Raw genomic sequence first — 26,349 nt, 5'->3', positions numbered from 1 at the left:
TGACATGCAAAGCGGGCCCCAAACCGGCCGCTATCGCCTACAAGCTGTCGCTAACTGTTGCTAGCAACAGCTTGCTAATAGGGCGATAAAATTATCGCCGGTTTCGCAGGAAAAAGTCCAGCTAAAGCGGCGATAATGCCCTTGATAATATGCCCCACATTCTTTAAAAACATACTGTTCTTTAAGTGCGAGTTGCAATCAGTTTTATCGCCAGAGATATTTCATATAACCAGTAAATGTTACTGTCTGCATTGTTTTATGAGGTATAGGTTTACGACTCATACATTTGGATTATAATAGGTTTCTGCAGGTTTTTCGATATAACTCTTGTAGGCTTTTTAACCCAAGTGCACAATCCTTCATTCATATACTATGCCTCCACCCTGAAGTAAATTATTTGCGGTAACCCTCTTTAACAAATTATTTTCTCCTAAATAAGATCAATGTGGAATTTTATGAAGCTGGAATATCAAATCGGCAATATTCTTGCAGTGTACATTTTACTAATTTAGCAGCGAAAAGTAAAATGTGAGTTGGGCACTAACTAAAGTTGAAATACGTTATAGAAGTATTGTAATATGGTGAAATAATTAATTTTAGATTCTGTAAATGAGGGTCAGCATGTTCCATACGTACTTTTATGAACTACAACTGCACCACCAAACCTCCCTTCCAACCCTGGGAGAAATGGAATCAAGTTACAGAACCCCTATGGACCTCTGCCTTCACAGAACTGCACCCGCCCCTCGACTGCCTCGATCTCAAAGCCCAGAACCTCTCGAACTGCATCTCCTCAGCAGCAGACACTATGGCCCCCCTGAAAGACTCCCACTGAGCTGGACCCGCCAAAAGAGCCAGCTGGTTCACCCCAGAACTCCAGACCTTCAAAGACCATTGCAAGATACTTGAGAGACGCTGGCGCTCCGACAAGTACGCCCCCAACCTCACCACCTTCAGAGCAGCCCTCAGTAACTACCACTGCCACCCCAGGGAAGCCAAGAAGTACGAGTTACTTACCTTCGGTAATGATGTATCTGGTAGAGATGATTCTAGCGGCAGATTCCTTAATGTAGAATTTTCCCCAGGCGTAAGACTGGATCCGGAAAATTGTCTTTGCCACAGCATTTCTGCACGCCGGGGGAAGGGGAGAAGGGGGGGGGGGCGGTACCACATGACTCCGCCCTGATGTCGTCCGCGGGTGTGACATCAGCAAGATCACATAAGACCCATCCCAGCGCGCCGTCAGTTTTCTTCAGATAACTTTTCCGTGCCACAACGCGGAGCCCTCACAAACAAAAACTGTGAGAATATGGGAACAGTGTGCGGAAAAAATCAGATAAACAGAAAGTGAAGAAACGAATGGTGAGGAACAGCACCATCCAGGAGAGTGCCAGGCACTGTGGCACTGAAAGTCATAGAAGGGAAGAGCAGAGCACAGCCACTGCAAAGCAACCCTGCAAGTAAATACAAAAATACAACATCCTCCCTGGGGGCAGAAAAGCATGTGAAAAACATCACAGCAGACGAAAGGGGCGTGCAACCCCAGTCTATAAACAGTGAGGGACAACAAGGCCAGAACTGAAGAGTAACAACAATTCACCCCAAGACAACACCAGCAAGGAGATACGCATTCCCTGTAAAGAGCTACGGGTTGAGGCACAGCCAAGAGATTCGAACTCAGAGGACCGAACATGAGTCAGAAATTTCACGCAATGAAAAAGGGAGAAAAGTATGAGTAGGCCCCACACTGGAAACACCAGAGTGTAGGGTTTCAGAAGTACACATGAACCCAGCGATCAATGACTATAAATGAAGGAGTGGATGCAAACAGAACAAAGAATCCCACTAGGGAGGAAGTGAAAGAGGGCACTCGCAAAAGACAAAGCACCCAGAGGCAGGCGGGTGCAGAAGACCAAGCTAAGGGTCCTCGCAGAACGGGGAGGTAGGGCGGGTCGTGAAGGAATCTGCGGCTAGAATCGTCTCTACCAGATACATCATTACCAAAGGTAAGTAACTCGTACATCTGATAGAGACTACTAGCCGCAGATTCCTTAACGTCGAATAGATACCCTAGCAGTACCCAGAAGGTAGGAGGGCCTGCAAGAGAACCCCCAAGTAGGAAGTGTTGGAACTGGCCCTTCTTGCAGGGTCATCCTCAAACTTTTTGCTTCTTCCTCCCTTATTTTTCCTGACCCGTGGCTGTTGGCAATAGGACTCTGCGCACTTTACCACTGGTGATCAGTGCTAAAGTGCATATGCTCTCTGTGTAAATTGTTATTCTGATTGGATATACATGTTTGGCATATTTGTATCCCCATGAAGTCCCTAGTAAAGTGCACTGAGTGTGCCAGGGCTGGTGATGACAAATGCTACTAGTGGGCCTGCAGCAGTGATTGTGCCACCCACAGGAGTAGCTCTAAAATGGTGTCTCAGGCCTGCCACTGCAGTGCCTATGGGCAGTTTAGAACTGCCATGTCCTCCTGGTCAGTGTCCCCACTGACCAGGCCTAACCCTTCCCTTTCTGTGCACATCAGTCACCCCTATGGAAGGCCCAAGGTACCCCCCTGGGCAGGGTGCAGTGTATGTGAAAGGTAGAGCATGTACTGGTGCAGGTAACATGTTCTGGTAGTGAATTACAGCCATTTTCGTTTTTCACTATTGTAAGGCTATCTTGCTCTATAGATTAACATGGGGGATGCTGGCTACAGTGGTTAACAGCATTTCTTCCCATAGGAACAAGCTAGGACATAAGTATCTAGTATCCCTGAACTCAGAATTTAATAACACATCTTTTAGGAAAGGTTGTTTTTAAATCCTGTGTTTGAGAACAGCACTTTTAGAAAGTTGCTGTTCTCTTGTCTGACCCTTCTGTGTGCCTGGGCCTGTTTGTGTATTGACTGTCTGGTTTGAGAGTGACAGGGGCTGGGGAATTCCCCAGGAAGATGGATGAGTCAGCACTAGGCTGAATGACTGCATTTGCAACTGGAGTGGTGGGAGGAGTTAGCACCTGGGCTGAATAGGGTTGTGCCTGCCTTCCACAATGCTGGCTCCACCCCCCTGCTGGGCAGCTGAGGACCCTGCCCCTCACTCTGAAAGGAAAGAAGCAGCCAGCAAAACAAAGTACTCAGGAAACCCCAGAACTGGTTCAGACTGGGCTCAGGGCCCACATGCACAGAGAGAACAAAGAGTTTAGGGGTATAAGTACAGGACCCCTGACAACAGAAAATTAGATCATCCTGGAAATCAAGAAGGAACCTCTGCCAAGGAGAAAGCTGAAACTGAAGAAGGAAGATTGTCCTGCTGTTGCTCTGCAGGACTGACCTGTTGCTTTGCTGCCAAGGAGAGGGGAAGGACTTTGCTGTGTGCTGTGTCCCCTGTCTTGAAAGAATCTCCAAGGGCCTGAGAAGAGCTGGCTCCCTGTTTTGAAGTCCCAGGAACAAAAGGACTTCACCCCCAGCTTCCCTGAACTCTGCTGAGAGAGTTCTGTCCCTCCTAGAGCGCTTGATCCAGTTGTGGGGCCTCTGGAGGTTGGACCTGTGCTGGGAAGCTTGAAACTAAGCTTGAGTGACTTTTGAAACTGAAAAGTGTCGCATCGCTCGCTTGCGGAGCGCATCCCCGACAGTGCGAGAAGTTTCCCGCCGCTACGGAGGTCGAGATCGTCGCAGCGCCTGACGCCGCTGCCAGAGACGTCGCATCCTTCGTTTGCGGGACGCACCAGACCGGTGCGGGAGAATCGAACATCGCTGCGAGTATCGTCGCAGAGCCTGTCGTCGCTGGGTGAGAACGCCGCACCGCTTGCTTGCGGACCGCATCACGTCGCTGCGAGTGTCGTCGCAGAATCATCGCATCGAGGAACTGCGAGAGAAAGGATCGCCGCCGGACCGCGCATCGTCGCCCCGGAGATCGTCACAGCACCTACGAGATCGTCGCATCGTGCCTTTGCGAGAACAGACTTCCTACGGAACCTACGCACCGGAATCCATACAAGTGGCCTTCCTCCCCATACAGACCGGATTCGTCGCAACACGCCCGCTGCTGCAGCGGGGCTGTCGCATCGCCTCCCCAGGGTCTCAGGAGCAACGCATCGCTTGTTTTCCACCGCACCAGCTTCTGCTTTTGGAACTTTGTTGCAACTAAAGGTACTGTGAGTAAACGTGACGCAACTGTGAACTTTTCACGCATCTGAGGTTTATTTTACCGCAACTTGAAGAATTTTAACGCAACCTTAAGAACTCTTTTTGAAACCATATTCTTGAACTGTGTATGTTGGATTTTTGTCGTTTTGGTCTTGTGTAGTTTAGATTAAAAATACCTTTATTTTTCTAAACTGTTGTGGAGTCAGTTTGTGGTGTTTTCACTGTGTTACTGTGAGTGTTGGTACAAATACTTTACGCATTGCCTCTGGTTAGCCTAGACTGCTCGTGCCAAGCTACCTAGAGGGTGAGCAGGGGTTATCTCAGAGGGTTATCTCCTTGCCCTGACTAGAAGCAAGGGTCCCTATTTGGACAGTGGTACCTACCTCTGCCAACTAGAGACCCCCAGATCTAACAGGAAGGAACACAGGGCCCCAGCAGGGGACGTGTAAAGGGGACAAGAAGGGCGGCTCAGCCCCCCACCAAGCAGAAGGAAGCAAGGGCGAAGCGAGGGGAGGCCAGGCCCCCCACGCCCAGCCAAGGGACAATGAAAATCCACCAGAAAGCCCCAGAGGGACAGACAACAGCAGATGAGTACCAAGGAAGAAAGAATCACCTCAAAACTCCAAGGAGACATGTCAGAAGTGGAGTCAAGCCCTTCACATGAAACACACACACACAGTGAAAGGGACAGCTGAACCGGCCACAGCCCCAAGTCAGCAGACAAGGCAGGAACAGCTCCACAGCCAAGAAAGACAGGTGTGAGAAGAAAGAGGTAGTCATGCAAGGCACCAGCAGGCCAAGAGGCAGGAGCTAAAGGGCCCCCGCCCCCAAGGCCCCCGGCCGTGGCCAGAAAGAGCAGACGTGCGCAGCCGGCAAATACAATGAAGCCGAGCGCTCAGACCAAGCCGAGTGCAAGACGAAAGCAAAGAGCAGGGAAATCCAGAACAACCCCCAGAACAACCCCTAAAGGGAGATTGTACTGGACATAAATCGACCCACGAAAGATGTGGAACCAGCCAGAGGTGAAGAGGAGGAGAAAAAACATAGGACGAACAAGCTGTCCACCAGACCCAGGAAAACACCAGGAAATCCTACCACTCCTCGAGCACCGGACAGAGGACCAGGCCAAACGCCGGACAAAAAAGGGGGCGGAAACACCACAGCACAATGCCACAAATGGCATGCCAAAGCCGGTCCAGCGAGGCAGCGGATACTGAACGACAGACCCTGGGCCATGCAAGCAACACCCCGACAAAGAACAAAGAACCGCATGAGCAGTCAACAGCGACACCAGGAAAGGCGAGGAGCCCACAAGGGGAGTCCACCCCCCCACCCGCGTAGGACAGAGCTATACAATAGCTGCAAGTACCCCACTTAGGGTAAGGCACATGGGAACCACTCTTAGGGAAAAAATCCCGCATCAGAGGACAAGAACACAAAACCTGTGTTAGTAACCACAGACAGCTTAGCAATCAGCCAAAAATAACACACTTGTCAAAGGGCTGAACCAGCAGCCAACGGAAGAGAAGGGCCAAGCAGGGGACCCCAAAGGCACGTCAAACCACTCAAAACATATAAACGGACCAATCAAAACACCAGAGTCCAGGAGCAGGTGGGACAGCACCTCCCATCAAGCCCCGGAGGAACAACAAGTCAGTCTACGGAGGGGCAGGAGAATGGAGCCCCACAAGGAGACGCTGAATGTTAAACAGAAGGACCCCATCAAAGGGCAGGGCAACCAGACACTCCCTAATGTTCTCAGGAAAAACAGCATCCTGCACCCAAGCATGGTGATGGAGAGCCACAGAAATAGCCATAGCACAGACGAGAGCATTGGCAACATCCAAGGCCACACGGAGAATAAACGCGGCCAACTCCCTACAATCAAACACATGGTGCCGTAGATCAGCACGGGCAATCTCATGGGGGACATGAGAAAGAAGGGACTCCACAGAATCCCACAGGCTAGAAGTAGCCCTAGTCAACACACACAGAGTGTTGAGCGCCCACAAGGCAGCACTGGATGAAGCGTATATGTTACGCCCCCAAGAATCCAACCACCGGGCCTCCCTAGACAGAGAAAACAACACCACAGGCAAGGTCCGAAAGGCAGTCCGCAGAAGAGAGCCTTGAGTAGAAGGGTGAAAGGAAAGGCAGACTGGGTCGTGTGGAGCAGGACAGTGGTGATGCAAGGGGCTGAGGCACCGGATCACCCGTGGCAGGACGCCCCCAAGCCCCCAGAAGAGAATTGTGGAGCAACGCTTCAAAAGGAAGGAACTGCTCCAACCCACCAGAGCCCTGGTGGAGAACTTCCAAGAGGTTATCAGTAGGGAACGGCGTGACAGGTTCACCCATCCACAAAATGCCAGCGGCTGTGGAAATAGTCCGAACAAAAGCAACACTGGCCTCCATAGGGCCCGCGGGGAGAAAGCAATTCCTCAGTGGGCGATGGCTGCAACCTAGCTGTTATGTTATGTTATGTTATGTTACTGGGGGTTTTGTAAAGCGCTCAGCTGCTCCGAAGAGCGTCCCGGCGCTGTAGATCATTACACAAATACCAGCAACTAACAAGACAGCCAAAGCGGCACTAAAAATCCACAAGCTGTCCGTCCCCAAGTCCAGCTATAGGAGGAAGTGGCTAGCCCCGGAATGGTGGGGGATCCACGAATGAGTGGGGAACCTGAGGGGCCCCTGGGGAAGGCGGAGAAGCAGGCGGAGGAACCAACTGCGAGCCGCAGAAAAGAGGCTTCGAGGATTTAGGCCGCGGGGACGGCAAGGAGCCTTCCCTAGAAGACGCTGGTGAAAAGGCAACAATGCGGTGTCCCGTCTCCGGAGGAGGAAGAGACTAACAGATGACAAACCTCTGGAGAGGAAGGAGTCTCAGGAGACGAATCAAGAACCCGATGCCGGCACGGCGCAGTGGAGTCCGCCACAAGTGCCGGCTCGACGCCGACCGGCGCCGTAGCGGGCATCCGCAGCACCGAGTCGACCTCCTCCACAACATGCTCCCTAGGAGATTGGGGTGGGGTCGCAGTCAGCATGGCTAAGGAACAGCGCCGAAAAGGCGCCGGCTCGACCTCACTCGGGGCAGCCGCCTGCGGAGAGGACAGAAAGGGACTCGGGAAAGCACCCCAAGTCCCGGCCTCCACCCGCGGCACTGCCAGGGCCGGGGAGGAAAGCCTCCGGCGCCGAAACGACGTCGACTCAGACACCTGCTCCGTGGGCTGAGGGGGACTCGGGGACAAGCCCTGAGTCCCGGCGACCTTCTGCGATGCCACAGGGAGCCTGTAAGGATTTGCGGCGAGGCAGGGATGCCACGGATCGAAGAGCGGAGGCCCGAAGGACTACCCCTCGACAACACCACCCTCCTACAACCTGAAGCCGAAACCTTCGGCGCCGGGGAAAAGCCGCCGGCGATGCCGCAGAAGGCCCCACGCGAGGCAAGGGGTCTGCGGATGTCTCAGAAGGTGTAGGAAGTGCCAAGGAAACCTGCAGAGTCGTAGCGGAGGCTATCCTTTGGGCTCTAGTCACCCCAACGCCGGAAAACGGCGGATAGGGTGGTGACTCATGGGGGCGCACGTCCCGAGGGGAACCGGCGCCCTTCGCCGAATGAGGACAAGACCTCAGAGACAAACTACAGGACATACCAGCTGGCGAGCGACGCCCTTGGGGCCATGGCGTGGGGCGATGCCACAAGCAGAATCAGCGGTTCCTGGCCTCCAAGGTAGGGGACGGACGCTTGGACGACACAGACCTGGACAAGCGGGCCAACAGCAATTTCATCCGGCACTCCCGCTGGGACTTCGGTTTGAGGTGCTGATAAGCTTCGCAGTCTGTAGAGTCATGGTGCTCGCCCAAACACCACATACGTATTGGGTGAGCGTCTGTCGCCGACATCTGAAGTGCACAATCCGTACACGACTTGAAGCCCGAAGGCATTCGCACACTGTTCCACAAAACAAAACGTGAACATGAGGCCTGAAAACAGGCCAGGACATGTTCCGGATCCATGTTGCATGCGGAAAAGAGAAAAACTGACGCCAGCGCGCCGGGGTGGGCCTTATGTGACCTGGCTGACATCACGCCCGCGGACGACGTCAGGGCAGAGTCACATGGTATCGTCCCACGGCACGCAGAGATGCTGTGGCAAATCAAATTTTCCGGATTCAGTCTTACGCCTGGGGATAATTCTACGTTTAGGAATCTGCTGCTAGTAGTCTCTATCAGATGAGCGCCCTCACCAACAGCATTGAGGCCATCTCCAATCAAGCCAAAGAGCTCTTCTCCTAGCCAGCAGTCACCAAGAACACCATCCATCCTTTCCAGGATCACCGCGACTTCCTGGCGGACTTCTTTCACCAGAAGTTCCTAGACATCTACAGTAACTTCGCCCCTCCATTCCGCCAACCTCAACTATCTTCACGCTCACACTGACTTCCACCAACTCTCCGAATGGAGATTTGTGGCGAGGCAGGGATGCCACGGATCGAAGAGCGGAGGCCCACAGGACTACCCCTCGACGACACCAACCTCCTACAACCTGAAGCCGAAACCTTCGCCGCCGGAGCAAAAGCCGCCGGCGATGCCGCGGAAGGCCCCAAGCGAGGCAAGGGGTCTGCGGATGTCTCAGGAGGTGGAGGAAGTGCCAAGGAAGCCTGCAGAGTTGTAGCGTAGGCTATCATTTGGGCTCTAGTCGCCCCGACACCGGAAAACGGCGGATAGGGTGGTGACTCACAGGGGCGCACGTCCCGAGGGGAACCCGCGCCCTTCGCCGAACGAGGACAAGACCTCGGAGACAAACTACAGACCTACCAGCTGGCGAGCGACGCCCTTGGGGCCATGGCTTGGGGCGATGCCGCAGACAGAATCAGCGGTTCCTGGCCTCCAAGGTAGGGGACGGACGCTTGGACGACACCGACCTGGACAAGCGGGCCAACAGCAATTTCATCCGGCGCTCCCGCTGGGACTTCGGTTTGAGGTGCTGACAAGCTCCGCAGTCTATAGAGTCATGGTGCTCGCCCAAACACCACATACATATTGGGTGAGCGTCTGTCGCCGACATCTGACCTGCACAATCCGTACACGACTTGAAGCCCAAAGGCATTCGCACACTGTTCCACAAATCAAACGTGAAAATAAGGCCTGAAAACAGGCCAGGACATGATCCGGATCCATGTTGCACGCGGAAAAGAGAAAAACTAACGCCAGCGCGCTGGGGTGGGGCTTATGTGACCTGGCTGACGTCACGCCCACGGACGACGTCAGGGCAGAGTCACATGGTATCGTCCCCCGGCAGGCAGAGATGCTTGGCAAAGAAAATTGTCCGGATTCAGTCTTACGCCTGGGGATAATTCTACGTTTAGGAATCTGCGGCTAGTAGTCTCTATCAGATGAGCGCCCTCACCAACAGCATTGAGGCCATCTCCAATCAAGCCAAAGAGTTCTTCTCCTAGCCAGCAGTCACCAAGAACACCATCCATCCCTTCCAGGATCACCGCGACTTCCTAGCGGACTTCTTTCACCAGAAGTTCTTAGACATCTACAGTAACTTCGCCCCTCCATCCCACCAACCTCAACTATCTTCACGCTCACACTGACTTCCACCAACTCTCCGAATGGAGACAGCTCTAACCCTAGACACCTCCAGCATTATGAAGTCAATCCACTTTGGTTACCCCATGGGACCATTGCCCACACCACATATACAACCTAGGGAGAGAAGAAATCAGTACCCACCTCACTGAGGTCCTCAACACATCCATCACAACAGCCACCGTTCCCACCGCCTGGAAGAAGCCCTCTGCCGACCCCAGCAAACTCAAGAACTACCATCCCATCTCACTACTCTCCTTCCCAGCCAAGTTGTTGAAAAAAGCCATCAACCGCCAGCTCACAGGATACCTTGAACACAACAACCTTCTCGACACCTCCCAATCAGCATTCAGAGCCAACCACAGCATCGAGCCCGCCCTGATCCCAGCCAGGGATGACATCAGATGCCTCCTTGAACAGGGGAGATGGCAGCCCTCATTCTCCTCGACCTCTCAGCAGCCTTCAACACCGTCTCCCACACACCCTCATCATCAGGCTCCCTGTAGACAAAAGATACCTGTTCAAGCTCCTCACCTACACGTTCAAGGCCCTAAGCAACATCAGTCCTGGATACATCAACCACCACCAGTTGTTCAATCTTGCCACCAGAGAGCTTGGTTCCTCTTCCCTCGCCCTAGACCACATCCCCCGCATCAGCCGGAGGTGCTGCGGAGGTCATTCCTTCTCCTACATCCCTGCCAAGTCGTGGAACGACCTCCCTCTTCACCTGCGCACCTGTCCTTCTCTTCAAGCAAGGACATATGAAACCAACACCTGGAGACCCCCCGCGGGGATAAGCAGCGCTTTACAAGAACTGCTTGATTGATTGACTGATCTATGTTTTTAATTAATGTATGAAGCTATGTTTGAATTTGTATTCAAAAAGAGATAAACTTGATTTCTGTACTGAAGAGCTGATTAATAATTTTAACAAAGTTGAGGATCTTTCTTGTCTTAGCATTTCCACATTCTATGAAGGATGATTCAGTAGGAGTGCATGTATTATTAGCAACTCTGCATTGTGGCATACATTGGTCGACATCAAGTATCTAACACCAGCATTTAACAGGACTCCTATGTAAGCAATAACATACCTTCATCTCAGCCCCTATTTTCACCATCCATCCAGCAACCACACAATTACCTCATGGCCCCCACTTCTAATTGCAGGATGGCGTGGAAAAACAAATTGTGGTTAAAAATACACAATACCCTTGATTCTTATTTCTAAATTAGGATTTTCTCCATCATTCCCCCAAACACCCAGAAAGTCCATCAACGATTCAATGGCAGGGCTCTTAGATGTGGCAGGCGTGTCAGCTCCCTGTTCTCGGTGACCATGTAAGTAAGTAGAGGAAGACCGAGCAGCAGAAACATAGCCTTATATATCCAGAGAAAGTACTGTTGCATGCTCTTATATTCATCCAGGAAATCCATCACATCAAGAGTATTGACAAATACTTGTATTTTACTATTTAGGTGAGCTCATCAGCAACGTATATCATTTTAAGCTACAAATGAAAATGTGGAAGTATTTCCTCTGCAATAAATTAATTCTTCAAATTTAGCCAACCATATAAAAAGTGTGACTACACTAGAAAAATAGAGTTCCAAGCTTCTTATTAGTTTACCTGCTTGTCCTGTGCCTCAGTTCGTGCCTCGACACGCCTCAACACCACCCAGTCACTTGAACATGAAGCTTTTCAGTTATCGACTCATTTCCAACTAAATCACCTCTTAGACTGTTCCCCTTCTTCATTCCCACCTTGGCATACACCTTCTATATCTCTAGCTACTCACTCTTCCCCAGTTTCTCGCTTCTCCACCTCCACCAAGTCACACTTCCCTTTGTCCATGATATACCACTGCCCTGCAGTCTTGTATGGCTGGGGTAGATGGGAGAGCCCTGGCCCACCAGTTCCCCTGGAATAGAGGTCACGGTGCAGCAGCCATCTTCCCCGATTTCCACACACCGATTCTCAGGGTGTGCCTATGGCATAGAAATTAATTCTGTCAACATAAGCCTCATTAGAAGCTGCTACTGGAGTTATTACTGTCTTTTAAATATGGGAACCAATATTCATTGCTCGCACTTTTCTAGACTCTGTATGAGAGCTAAATTGTGTCGCTAGTTGTATCCAAATTCCATTACACATTTGCAGAGCATAATGCTGACTCTAATTTTAAATATCTTTTGACGTTCTAAAAGCTTATAGATGTTATGCACTATATGTAAACTCACAACATAGTGTATTTTTTTTATCCCAAGTGAAAGCTTTAAAAAATCCTTAAAATAACGAAAAATACAAAATAGCGAGAACTAATTCCTCATTAAGTAAATATTATAGTCACCATCATTGTGCTACTTTAGGAATTCGAGCTGGAATATTTGCAGTATTTTACATTGAGCTACTTCTGTAGGGGGTATATATATATATATATATATATATACTCACTGAAAAAACCATAGGTTTCAGGGACATAATAGTTAGTTGGACATTTCACTCGTACAAAACCAAAGAAATGTGGCCATTATAGTTAGTTAAACTAACTATAACTCGCACCTCTGCAATGCACTGCTGATGGCGACACATATTACATCACTCATGACATGGTCAGTGACATCCCTGATGACATCACTAATGACATCTCAAATGACATCACTGATGACATCATCCAGAGACTGGGTGATTTTTAAAAGTGTAAAATGTTTATATATAGATACGCAAAGGTGGATTGAAGAATGAGTGGGTGTATGAGTGTTTGAATGGATGATTTAGTGGGTGTGTGACTGACTGTACAGGTGAGTGATTAAATGTGTCTTAGTGAATGCATGGGTGAATGACTAATCGGTGTGAATGTCTGTATCAGTCTGTCAGTTGGTGTGTAAATGGCTGCATTGGTTGGTGAGTAGCTAAATTAGTGTCTATATGGCTTAATGATTGGTTGTCTGAGTACCTGTATGGGAGCCTAAGTGTCTGTGTGGGTGGGTGGGGGTGTGACTCCCTGCACTGATGTGTGAGTGGGTGATTTAGTGGGTGTATGGGTTCATGAGTGAGTCTGCGAGGGGCTGTATGGGTGAGTGAATGTGCATATGGCTGTGTCGTGAGTGAATGGATTTCTCAGTGGTATATGTGTGTGTAACTACATATGTGAAAGGCAGTATATGTGAGTGTTGGAGTATATAACTAACCGTATGAGAGAGTAAGTGATTGTGAGAGTGGCTGTATGCATGAGTATGTGCTTGTGTCAGTGATTGTAGAAAAGAGTATGTGTTAGTATCTGTATGAATAAGTGAGGGGTGTGTATAACTATATAAGTGAGTAAAAGGCAGTGTTATTGATTGTTTGGGTGACTGACTAGGTGTGTGAGTAACTCAATGGGTGAGTGACAGTATGTGAGTGGGTGTATTGGGTGTATGAGTGCATATATCAGAGGCTGTATGGATGAGTGACTGCGTGTATGAATGACTGTATCAGTGAGTGAGTGGATGTGTGTAGACCTATGAATCAGTGAGTGGGTATGTACTAACTGGTATTGGTGTGTCTATGGTTTCAAGAATGTAGTCTGCATTTTAGAGTGGGTGTATGAAAGGTTATATTAAGGTGTGAGGAAGTGCATCATATATTAACCGGATGATGTCATCAGTGATGTCATTTGAGATGTCATGAGTGATGTCACTGTCCATGTCATGAGTGATGTAATATGTGACATCGTCAGCAGTGTATTGTGGGGCCGTGAGTTATAGTTAGCTCAACTAACTATAACGTCCGAATTTCTCTGGTTTGGAGTGAAATTTATTTTATTTATTTATTTCACTTCTAAAGCGCACTATCACCTCAGAGAGGCATCCTGGCGCTGACAGACTCATAGCAGGAAAGGGGGACAGCTAACTATAATGTCCCTGAAACCTATGGTTTTTTCCAGTGTTTTTTTAAGGTTTTTTAAATGCTAATTACTAACTATAACATCCCTGAAACCTATGGTTTTTACAGTGAATATTGTTTGTGTATATTTTTTAATTTACAGCTGTGATGAAGTCCTAAGGGACAAAACACGTTGGCTGGGCTGATTTGCAATTTATACAATCAAAAATTCAATAAAGTTGGACTTAAACACACCTCCGAAACTCCTGAAGGAATTGAATGTACTTGAACCATCCTTATTTGTGTATAAGGACACTGGGACATATGGAACGTTTCCTTAAGCTCTTAATTTTGTCAAATTTCCGATCCATTGTATGCTCATTTTCAGTTGTTTTGCTTGTTATTGGATTGACTGTGGCTTCTAAGCAGAGGGGTCATGAAAAACTGAGTGTCGTGAAGACTTAAAATAGCAAAACATTACACCTATTTGACATCAAATGACCCTCACTGCTGTTGTATAGTCTTAGGAAATAGGTATCTGTGGCCTCTTCTTCCTGTCCTTGGAGGAGTTCTTTTGACATTTATATAACAATATATAACAATGTTACATGCTCCCTTTTGTACCTGTGGTGTATTCTGGGGTATGGCACTCCTTCCACTGTCTCATTACAATATTAGCAACAACAGTGAGATTTAAACCCTTGTGTGTAAAGTACCACGGATGAGATATTCTGTGTGACCACAGACCTACACTAATAAAACTGGGTGTATCCTTTTGGGTCTGCAGAGTTTGGCTGGCTCTCTGGCTTCACTTTTCTCATTACAACGAGGCACAAAAGGTCCAAGTGTGTCTGATACAAGCCAGGGTTCTAGGGCACTGCTTGGGTAGTTTAAGGGACAGTGCGAGGCATGGAGGGGCGGGTAGTGTAGGGCTTTAGGCCTTAGGGCAGTGGGAGGAGAATGGGTAGTTGAGGTCGTTTTTAGGATAGGCAGGGGTTTGGTGGGTTTCAGGGTAGTGGAAGGGGTTGGGGTAGTTTAAGGGACAGCGCGGGGGGTCGAGGTAGTGTGAGTCAGGGTGCAGGGTTTTAGTCCTTAGGGCAGTATGAGGGGAATATGTAGTTGGTTCATTTCTAGGGCGGGGGTCTGGGTAGGTTTTACGGCAGTGGAAGGGGTTGGGGTAGGTTAAGGGACAGCGCAGGGTCGGGAGGGGCGGGGTAGTATAGGGTTTTAGGCCTTAGGGCAGTGGGTGGGGAATGGGTAGTTGGAGTAGTTTTTAGGGCTGGGAGGGGGTCGGGGTAGGTTTTAAGGCAGTGGAAGGGGTTGGGGTAATTTAAGGGACAGTGCAGGGAGGGTGGGGGGTCGGGGAGTGCATGGTTTTAGGTCTAGGGCAGCGGGAGGGGAATGGGTAGTTGGGTTCGTTTTTAGGGCGGTGGGGGGATCTAGTAGGATGTAGGGTAGTTAAAGGATTTGTGGTAGTTATAAAGAGAGCATGGGGGTTGGGTGGTCGGGTAGTGTAGGGTTTTAGGCCTTGGGACTGTGGGGGGAATGGGTAGTTGGGGTAGTTGGTAGGGCTGGGGAGGTATGTTTTAGGGCTGTGGAAGGGGTTGGGGTAGTTTAAGGGACAGAGCAGGGAGTGCGGGGGTCGTGGTAGTGTAAGTTAGGGTGCAGGCTTTTAGGCCTTAGGGCAGTGGGAGGGGTATGGCTAGTTGGGTTTGTTTTGGGGCTGGGGGGTCGGGGTAGGTTTTAGGACAGTGGAAGGGGTTTGGGTAGTTTAAGGGAAAGCGCAAATTTCACTGCGTCAGTTCTACATGGCTTTTTGGCGTGGGAATGCCCACCCTGCATACATTATACCTCACGTAGGTTTAATTTGACGCAGGGCTTTACAACATGACGCATCTCCCTAGATAATACCTTATGAATTTCCATTGGACAATAATAAATAAAAACATCCCAATGTGCTGCAGCTTCAGTCTATGTAGCCAGGGTCACAATGCAGATGCTGTGGATATGTACATACATATTGACATCTCTGTCTGCCTAGCCTATTCCTATTTCACACTACTTTTCTTTCTTTCACAGATAGTGAGGCTCCTTACCTTATTTCCATTTTCCTGTGTTTCTGTCTCCATCTTGATGTCAGGCATCAGTAGGCTATTGTACGTGCTCTTCCCGTTAAGGCTTGGTTCTTCTATTCTGCATTCAGAGTTTGGCTGAGAAGAGACAGGAATGTCACTCAAGTTCAGAGGCTGCTCATCTGGCTCCAACTTTGCCTGACCGTTAGTTGTGGGCTCAGTTGTCTCCTCCTGTGTTTCCCCTGGAGTAGTGGAATTGGGTTGTCCAATGGACTCATGGCCATTAACGCTCTCTGGAGCTGAATCATCTGTTAAGAAGCAAAAACATAAATATATTGCCTGTCAAACAACTGGTAGCTGGCACCTTGACATCGATCAAACATATAACAAAATTGATTTCTGGGATTCAAAGTTTTCGAATTTGCTACAGGTGAAACAGAACCTGACAGCCCAGGACTTGCCTTCTTGCTAGTTTGTCGTGGGTTATCACTCCATGGCTTCCCTCCAGAACTGAGCCTCCTGCCCCCACCCCAATTGCAATGTCTCTATGTGGTTGTGGAAATGGTGTACTCCATCACAACAAGAAGAGGCCAATGCACCAATGACACTACCTCCATCTCCCTCGCTTCTCTCCAATGCATACTTGCTTTCACCCACCAGCACCTGTTCCAACCTACATGTGATATCTTCATGCACCTCCATCAAAGTTTACTGCATGACTGTTAAAAAGAGAGCTGTAGTCGCCAAAATGATATGAAAGACTGCACTCCATGGTGTACCATCTGCTTATGGGGAGTAGTACATGTTCACCACAGCTGTCCATTCTATGTATCAAGCTTTCCACTGCAGATACTCAGCCCTTCTGCCAGATGTGACACTGCCATGTGAAAGAGTACACTGTGCCTCAAAGGGCAGGCAGGGACTGGTTGTGGAATTTTTGTTTCAGTTTCAGACTGTCTGCATGTCAAGAGTAAACAAGTGTTACATGTGGCTCAGCGAGCTTTTCAAGCAGGATTTGACACAGCAATGTAAAAAAGGAAGCTGACAGCCCTTTCATGGGCAATTTTACAGTTCCGTTTCTTGCAGGGGTAAAGCTAGCCAAGTAACCCCTGCATGCTTTTTCCCACTTTATTTCCAATATGTAGATCACTTGAATAAATTACTTTTTATTCTTAGTTATTAAAAGGTATGTCTTATACAGTCTGTTCTGGGGGGGGGAGCTTCTGTTTGTTTTCAAGTAGTTTGTATAGTATATATATATATATATATATATATATATATATATATATATATATATATATATATATATATATATATATATATATATATATATATATATATATATCTTGAAAGGACTGCCTTTGCTCTACAGGCCCTAAACCTGTAGATTGTAAATGACATAAATTCCAGATAAACATCCAGTAACACAGTCTTCTTACAAGTTTCATTAATTTGCCACTCTGCTATAACGTACACACCTACATGGCCTTTTCCATGACATTTTCAAGGATCCAAGAACAACACTGTATTCTCTGTGTTCAGACACATAGTTCCACAACTTAAGGGTAAAATCAATTACCATGTGCCCTTCAATGGACCCCTGAACAAGGTTTCCACAAAAGTGGATTCAATGACATGAATGAAGAAGTAATAAACATAACATAATTGTTGCTCAAAATGACCTTAGTAAAACAAACAAAGGTAGTAAATGACTGGGCCAAATATGAATCTTAGTACACAGTTCAAAGGACAAAGTAAAAGGGCATTTTAACAATGTTATCAAGTATAATATTCACCTGATGGCGATGGAAACAATTGAGAAACAAGATGCTTCAGGTGTAGGGAAGGCCTTGATGACACTCAACTTTAGTCAGATAAGTAGAATGAGCCAGGTAACAGAAAAGAAAGGAGGAATGGCCAACACCCTAGCATGCAGTACAAACGTAACAGAAAAAGGGTTTTCTTAAGAAAAAATATTCCACCATCATTTTGACAGATAGCATCCTAATATCTTTGATGGATGTTCTCTTAATTAGTTCAGACTCCGTCTTGTCAACTATTATGCTCATTTCAGGAATAAGCGATTGGGCGACACTACATAATTTCTTAGACAGAAAAAGTCTACTATTTAGATTTGCTGGTGTCATTTTTTTTGTTGAAATAATATTTGCTTTGTAACATGAACATTTTGCAATCGAAACGTAAATGCTGTAATGTACATAACTGGTGTTTTCCTGGCATAGGCCGAACAAGGCATCAACTAGACCTTAACTCCATCCTCGATTTAGAATTAACAATGTTTTCACTTCTCATAGACACTACGTGCAGTAAAATGTGCACTGATGCTTTGTGTAGACTAAAGGTTCCCGAACAGCCTCGGAGGAAGTCCTTTGGTTCAATTGTTGCACTCCAATGTCTCTTCCTGCTCTGTATACTGTAGGTTTATTAATTCATAAGGCTTCTATTGTTTATGTAACCAGATTTGTGCTCACATGTATGACAACATTAGGTCATAGGAGATTCATCAATATTGATTTAGGGGAATAGAGCTAGGATGGTGGCTGTTAGAATCATAGGATCCCTGGTTGGCTGAGGTAGGTACCGTAGGCCAAACAGGGACCCACAAGCCCCCAACATTAGGGAAAGACAGGTCGCCTATAGAGATAGCCCCGGCACCACCCCCTTGGTAGATTGGCATGAGCAGCCAGGCTTATCTTCCAGGCCAATGTGTAAAGTATTTGCAATTACGCTCACAGCAATCCAATGATGACGCCACAAATAGACTCCACACGAGTTTCATAGAAAAACAAGTATATGTTTTCTAAAAAGTTATACGATGGGACCACACAATACTAAACCAACATATGCGTCGGGGTAAATCTCCCTGTGGCCTATTACTATTGAGTTAAACTAAACAATCCTATGTATTCCTAATGTCATAATATGCAGTTTGTTATTCAACAATCAGGTATTTCAAAACATAAGAACAATGCACATCGTAATACGGCTATCTGGCAATTTGTACTGTTACTGTAATGCAGTGCGTAATGCAACAACGTTGGAAACTGTTATGCCCCCGTAATACAATGCATACGGTCCCCTTCAGATACTCTGTTAGGAAAAAGCAATGTAACGTGTAATACAGTTATCAGGCAGTTCTTTATGCAAAACTATTGCAATGGGCAATTCGACAAACATGCAGTTCGTTGTGCATACTCCGTTATGCAGGAATAATGCAATACGTAATTTACTCCAGCACCGTTCACGGTGCCTCCGGTGGTCTCTCCGCCACTCAAGCTGGCTTGCGGTTAGTCTCCGGCCACAGTTGCCCCCTCCACACGGGTAAGATATAACACAGTAAAAGCAGCTTCGCACTCCGGCCCGGTGCTGCCACTCCCTTGGAACACAGGCCGCGATACGATCCGAAGCAGAGGCTCGCGCTGCAGGACAGAGAAAGAGGCCGAGAGCGTCTCCTTTCAAGCCCGTGCCCCACTCCAGGAGTCGACACACGTTACCTGGGGGGTGCAAACCCACTCTCCTATCCTCGTCCAACAACTTGGGCTCCTATGCAATCTCTCTGAATTTCCTGGCAATGGGAAGATCCCAGGCTGCAAACTACACCCGCACTCAGAGTCAATGAGACTCACTGGACTCCGGCAGCATGATAACCAGACAACTCCTCACGAGGGTCTCAGGCTGCACAGGACACACTCACACAGCACCGCAGAGACACACTTGATCCTATGGTGCCCACGATCGCAGGGCACAACTTGTGCAGGTCTCTGGCAGTAGAAAGCACACGCACTCCTCGTCATGGAGACACGCTTTATCTTCTGGCGCCCCTGATCACAGAGCACAAATTGCGCAGGTCTCAGGCTGTAGAAAGCACACGCACACAGCGTCGCTCGAGACACGCTTGATCGTCGGGTGCCCCCGATCATAAGGCACCTCTGGTGAGGTTCTCAGGCTGCAAACAGCACACGCACACAGCGTCACTGAGACACACTTGCCCTTCTAGTGTGCACGATCACAAGCCAATCCACGTGAAAGTCCCAGGCTGCACCAAGCACACAAACACTGCGTCGTGAGACTTACTTGGCTTCCCGGTGCACACGTTCACAGGACGATCCTCTCGAAGGACTCAGGCTGCACCAAGCACACAAACACTGCGTCCCTGATTCTCATTTGGAACTACACATGCCCAAGATCACAGGGCACAACTTACAAAGGTCTCAGGCTAGACAGTGCACACGCACACAGCGTCTCTGAGAGTCTTCTCTGGAAACGTTTGTGCTCCTGAGTTTCTGAAGAGGGAGCCAGCTCACCTCAGGCCATTGGGGACAGTTACTTCAGGACACAGCACACCGCAAAGTCCTTCAAGCAGGGGGACACAGCACACAGCAAAATCCCTTCAGTCTTTCCTTGGTTGAAACAGCAAACTGCAGGCCAGCCCCCGAGCACACAGCAAGAACAGTCCTATCCTTCAGTCTCTTCAGTTCTTTCTTCCTTGGCAATGGTCCTCTTGACTACGAAGTAGCTCCAGTCTTGTTCACACTTGATCAAGCCATTCTCCAAAGATCAGGGGCTTCAGCCTGCATAGTTATACCCCTCAATGGCTTTGAAGTCTTTGTGTTACAGGGGGCACCGACCCCTGCTCAAACCAGTTCTGGGTGCCTCCCTACCATTGACACCTTATTCGTTTGATTAGTGGGGGTCTGGATTCTCAATCACTCAGCAGGAGATGGGGCAATTGTTTTATAGCACCAGCCCAGGCCTCTTCACCTCTAGGGGCTTTTCTTCCCCCTACACTCCAGATGCAGGTCAGCCTGTGCTGTCTCACCTCCTCCCCTGGTCAAGACATTCCCCAGATTATATCGCTTTCAAATCCAGCCAGTCAATCCACAACCAGGCAGAGACACACAGAAATGTTTAAAGCACAAAAACACAGCCACTTCTGAAAGAGTGGCTTACAAACACATGATGCAAAGACCATCTTTATAAAAAGATGTGTTATTGAAGGGTGAGTTCAGGCATACTAAACTTCACCTTTCCATCTTAAGCCTTTGGGAAGATAGGCTGGGAAACATATTACACAGCCTTCCGATTCTATCCTATGGGCAAGATGGCCTTTCAACAGTGAAAAAACGAAATGGAGATTATTTCACTCAGGACATGACACACACCGTAGTACATGTCCTACCTTTCACATGCACTACACCCTGTCCAGGGGGGACCCTAGACCTACCATAGGGGTGGCTTAGGTGCACAGAAAGGGAAGGGTAAGTTCTGGCAACTGAGTGCACTTGACTGAACGACACGACAGTTTCACAAACTGCGCACAAGCCCTGCAATGGCAGGCATGAGTTCCCTTTTTAAGGCTACTTGTGTGGGTGGCACAAATAGCGCTGTAGGCCCACTAGTAGCATTTGCATTACCAGCCCTGGCACACATAGTGCACTTTACTATGGACTTCACTTAGTAAGGCAAACATACCAATCATGGACAACCAATTACCATTACTTTATACAGGGAACACTTACACTTTGACACTGGTTAGCAGTGGCAAAGTGTCCAAAACATCTAAGTTGGCAACACATGTCAGAAAAAAGGTCTAGGGGAAAAGCCAACCGCTTAGGGAATTTTAGCCAAAAAGGGACAAGTCCCACAGTGGCATTATATGACTTTTTGAAATGATGTATTATGATTTGAAGGTGTGGTGATACATTTGCTCACCCTATGCTGATTGTGCAATTTCCACTACTTTCTATGGTACATTTTGTTATGGAACGGATGGGTTTTTGGGTGTGAGCCCGATGATCGTTTGGTCTCATTCCTGTGCCCTAGAGAAGCTGTCTAATTTTTTTTTATTTGCTGTATATTCTGGACTTCGACTATTTTTCATATTTTGCCCAGCTGCATCTATTTTAAACGATTTATGAGCCTTATGCTTATGATTAAAATATTATGCATTTCAAGTAACGCTACTATATTTTTACCTTCTGTACTGCACTTCGATATTTTATTAAATCTTCACGGTTTCTAAATTACTGATCTTGAGCCTCTTTTTATTGATTGCTATATGAAATGCTGTTTGAATCTTATCTTTAGTTACACATTTCCTCATGGTTCCTTGAGGACAACAGCATGCCCGGCTAAGCATTTGACCTTTTATTTCGAGCATGTCAGACTATCAGAAACAGTGCTACCAACTTTCAGGGCTTTCTAAAATGCTTGCTTCTTCCTAGGCCTTGCCCTGAGGTAGTAAACAGCCAATAATGTTAGCAAACCTCTCAGAATTGGTTAGTTACCACGGGTGATTATTTCTGTAATGCATGGCTCTCACAAAGAGCCACTAGAGTTAAAACTACATTCTTTTTTTTATAATTCTTTTTTATTTAACATTCATCATAATTTCACAGTACAGAGGATGCAAAAAGAAAGGTTACAGTACTGGCAATCGCAGCATGTTACAGTTAGTTACAATAGAGCAAAATAAAATCAATTGTGGCTTAGGGGGATCTTCGTGTTCCATACTACGTGATGGGTTACAAATTTCACCCCTGTAGGAATTCCACGGGCTCCAGATTCGGGACCATTTGCGGGGGCAGCCCCAGGCTATGTAGACAGTCTTTTCCCTAAACACTAAACATGCACCAGTCAAGGTCCCTTTACCAAGCTTCTAGAGAGGGTGGATGCATAGATCCACACAACTGTGCAATATTTCTCTTTACAACCATTAATCCTAATGTGACCCATTGTGTGTGGCAGCTATTTAAATCAGTGGGCTCCCAAATATTTAGACGGCATCGACATGCTTCTGGGCGGAGAACTGACGTGAGCACTTCGCTCAATGTGTCATGTATTTGACACCAATAGGGTTGTATGTAGTCGCATTCCCATATTATGTGCATAAACGTGCCTATCTGGCCACATCCTTTTCTACATTCCTCTCCCTCCGCCCTCCCCATTTGTACCAGGCAGGGCCCCGTCAGGTATACTCTATGAATAATTTAAGCTGCACTAGTCGGAGTCTAGCAGGAATCGCTACAAGTCTGGGGGAGGAGACCGCTTCCCGCCACTCCTCGTCATCCAGCTCAGTGCCATCCCTTACCCATTTGTCCTGCAAGGCCTGTAGGGCATCCTCCATATTATTGATCAGTTTTTTATATGTTAGGGATATGATATTTTCAGGCAGATGACCATCTAATAGCCTGTCTTCCAACAGAGAGGAATCAGGGGGAGAAGTGCCTCTAGCGATGTGCAATTGAAGTGCAGATAGATATTGATATAGATATTGTAGATATCTAAAGTGCTCTGAGTCGGCTAACGGTAGTTGTTGCTGCAGAGATGCAAATGACTTTATGTCACCTTTCGCCCATATATCTTTAACCTGTGAAATCCCACTTGTCAAACCCCTTCGACTTCTACAGGCCACCCAGTGTTTCAGAATCCCATAAGGGGGTTGCCAGCGTTAGTTTCTCTCCCCAGCCAAGCGCTTTAGTGGCAGTATGCCAACTGTGAAGCGAGTGTTTGGTAGGGACTGTCAATGGGTACTGATTAGGTTTGGAATATAGTGCCCTGTTATAGTTCCCACCCGGTAAGACCCACCTGTCCATGAGATACCCAGGGTCGTCAGGTCGACCGTATGTACCATGATTAATGGCAGCAAGCTGAGCTGCCCAATAGTATTTTTTAATATCGGGAAGGCTGATTCCCCTGTCGTACCAGTTTAATGTGAGCTTGTTTAATGCAATACGGGGCTTACCGTCCCATAGCAGTGCCCTCTAAAGGCTTTCAATGTCTTTGAAATATGTCATCGACACAACATCCATAGAATTTTGCAAGGCGTATAATAACCGCGGTAGCGACATCATTTTGAATGAAGTGGAAGCGCCCTCCAGCTTGCAATGTCACGTTTAAGCAGTTGGAGAGGTGGGAGGAGGTTACTGGTAAAACGGAGCACCAGATCCAAGGAGATAAAGACCCCCAGGTATTTAAAGCCTATCGGGCTAGTTTGGATTGGGCAATTTCGCGGCGGTAAGGGGGATCACCCATGAGGACGTATAGGAGAGATTTAGCCCAGTTAATAGAGAACCCTGAGTATCTACGAAATATTGCAGAATATCCAGGACTGCCGCCAACGATTTTCTTGGGGAGGCCAGGTACAGTAATATATCATCTGTGTATAGCGAGATGCAGTCCTCCTAGTCCGGGGACCAGTGCAGACCCTGCACCACTGGGTCCTTCCTGATCCACGCCGCCAAAGGTCCCAATGCTAGGGAAAACAGGAGGGGGAAAGGGGTCACCCTTGATGGGTACCCCAACTCAAAGAACACTACATTCTTAAATCTGGTTATTCACTGACAGTAGTGGCTCCTTGAGGGAGTGCTGCAGGGTGATGGGACGGGGCGGGTAGGGGCAGGCTGGGGGGTACTAAACTACGGCATGCGGCTGAACAGAGTTAAGTAACTAACTAAATAATTAAAACAAATTACATTGGGCGCGCTGCATCGCAAATGGCGATGCACCACACGCAATGTAATTCATTTTATTTATTTAGTTAGTTACTTAGCTCTGTTCGGCCGCATACTGTAGTTTACAACCCCCCACCCTGCCCCTCCCCCGCCCCACTGCCCCGCAGCACTCTCTCCAGGAGCCACTACTGTTCACTGATATGGAGTAACAATAGTGGGTAACAAAAGTTGTTAACCACGCTGCAATGTCATAAATAAATTCCAGGCTGCTTTGACAGGCCTCTCTGAGAACCGGTCAGAGAAGCACTAGCTCCCTGCTCCGAGGAAGGGCAGTAGGGACAGTTTAGAGAGAGGGTTGAATGGCACTGAAGGTAGTGGGTTAGGTGACTGGAAACAAGAGAGTGTTTTTAACATTTGGGCCAGGGACGAAAAGCCATAATATGTATGGCTTCCCTTTACTCCTTTGCACCTGGGTAGAAACTTCAAGCAAGGTCAGATAATGTTGGGGGCTATACATAGCATAAAATATATGGGTAAAAAATGTATATATATGTTTTTCATCTCTAGGTTCTGCATGACACAATAGACAACTTTGCTATTATTGTCTATTTGAGGTCACTCGGAACCTGTGAAAAACAACCTCATTATTCATTTTTTCCCATCTGTGATTTTATATTTTATTTATGCCTTCCATAGGAATACTTGTTCACACCAGATTCTAAATCTGATAATTCACTGCTATGACTTAGATACAGTTTATAACAAAACCTGTTACCCACAGTTGCTGTGCCATAAAGGCCTTCCAGTCTATGTTGACAGGGCTCTCTGCAGTGCGGCTTGCCTGGTTTGACTGAAAGCAGAAAGCACAAGTTCAGGAAGTTGAAAGAAGGTTGGGAAGGTAGTAGAGTTTGGTTAAGGACTTCAGGTCAGTTATTTACTTCAAATTTGGGACAGGGAGGAGAGGCCAAACTATGTATGGCTCCCACTTCACTCCTTTGCCTTGCCTAGCAGTTATAAGCAGTCGCAGTTGATTTGGGGGGCATACATAACATAAAATTATAAAGGGATGACTGTGAGTTACGGGGTATTTTTCGCCTCGGGGTTTAAAGTGACATCACAGGTAACTCAGGCTTTACTCTCGTTGTCTATATGATGTGACTCAGGACCCATCTGTGAAAAACATCCCCTTAGCTCTGTTACCCACCTATAATTCTATATATCACTGAGCCGAGGAAGGCTATATGTAAAGAAATCAAGTTCCAAATACTCAGAGCAATAATTTCACCTTTATATTTTAGCATGTCATGTTCCCAGGTGCCCGACAGGATACACGGCTACCATCTATATTCGTATTCACTTGTTGCACCAGTGTTAGAAGACATTTTCATCCACATTCTTAGAACCAAAATAAGATGTTGGTTTGCACTTGCCAGTAACTCCGATTGTCAGTTACAAACTGCAATCTATGTAGTTTGGCTCCATTTTATAATGTTAGTTGAAATGTACAAATACCCTGAGGAAAGTTCATGATGCTTCTTTACACTTATGTCCATGGTCATATGTACATAGGAAAAGCAAATAACTCTAAAATAATTTGAGAATGCATAAACCTAGATCCTCTAACATTCAATCCATTTGCATGATGTAAGTAGACAAACAATAGCAAAAAATAAATGTTCAACATGAAAGTCTAAATATAGGAAATACATATGGTAGCTGGATAGATAAATGGAGACAGATAGCCTTAAATTTGCAAGACCATTACACCATTGTCTCAAAATATATGAATAATTGTGGCCTCCTGCCTTAAAACTGGCTTTATTTGGCTATAGTGGGCCCTACAGCACACAGTGCTTGAAAAATGAATGCTTGACGAAGAAATGCACAGGCACTCAGATACAAAACATTTATCTGCCTGTGTCAATGTACATAATCAAGTAAGCGACTGAGATTCTCCTTGTGATTAGTACACTCCATCAACCCACACCTATTTAACTGTGCCAGAGGCAGTGCCCAAGAGCTTTTGAGAAGGGCAATAAACAGAAAGTATCAAACATTCATGTGCAATTTCTGGTAATGGCTCCAACTATGCCATACTACATGAAAAAGCCTAAGCTGGGTTTTACTGTTTCACTATTTCAGTTTCAGAAGAATATGGATCGGTCTTCTTTAACCCCTTGTGCGCTCGTGACGGAACCATTCCGTCACG

The 26,349-nt window shown here is 47.4% G+C and overlaps 1 protein-coding gene across 3 annotated transcripts in view; it reads right to left on the bottom strand.

Moving 5' to 3' along the window:
- The window catches only part of NOL4 (nucleolar protein 4), a 591,044-nt gene that overhangs the window by 198,766 nt on the left and 365,929 nt on the right, over nt 1-26,349 (bottom strand). For all 3 annotated transcript variants that reach the window (XM_078687354.1, XM_078687353.1, XM_078687355.1), the window contains exon 7: nt 15,691-15,974. In XM_078687354.1, the coding sequence (XP_078543480.1) occupies nt 15,691-15,974 (284 nt within the window). The remainder of the gene's footprint in view (nt 1-15,690; nt 15,975-26,349) is intronic.

Source organism: Lissotriton helveticus, chromosome 4_1 (assembly GCF_964261635.1).
Source record: "Lissotriton helveticus chromosome 4_1, aLisHel1.1, whole genome shotgun sequence".
Classification (NCBI taxonomy): domain Eukaryota; kingdom Metazoa; phylum Chordata; class Amphibia; order Caudata; family Salamandridae; genus Lissotriton; species Lissotriton helveticus.
This window is presented reverse-complemented; position numbering and strand designations above follow the sequence as displayed.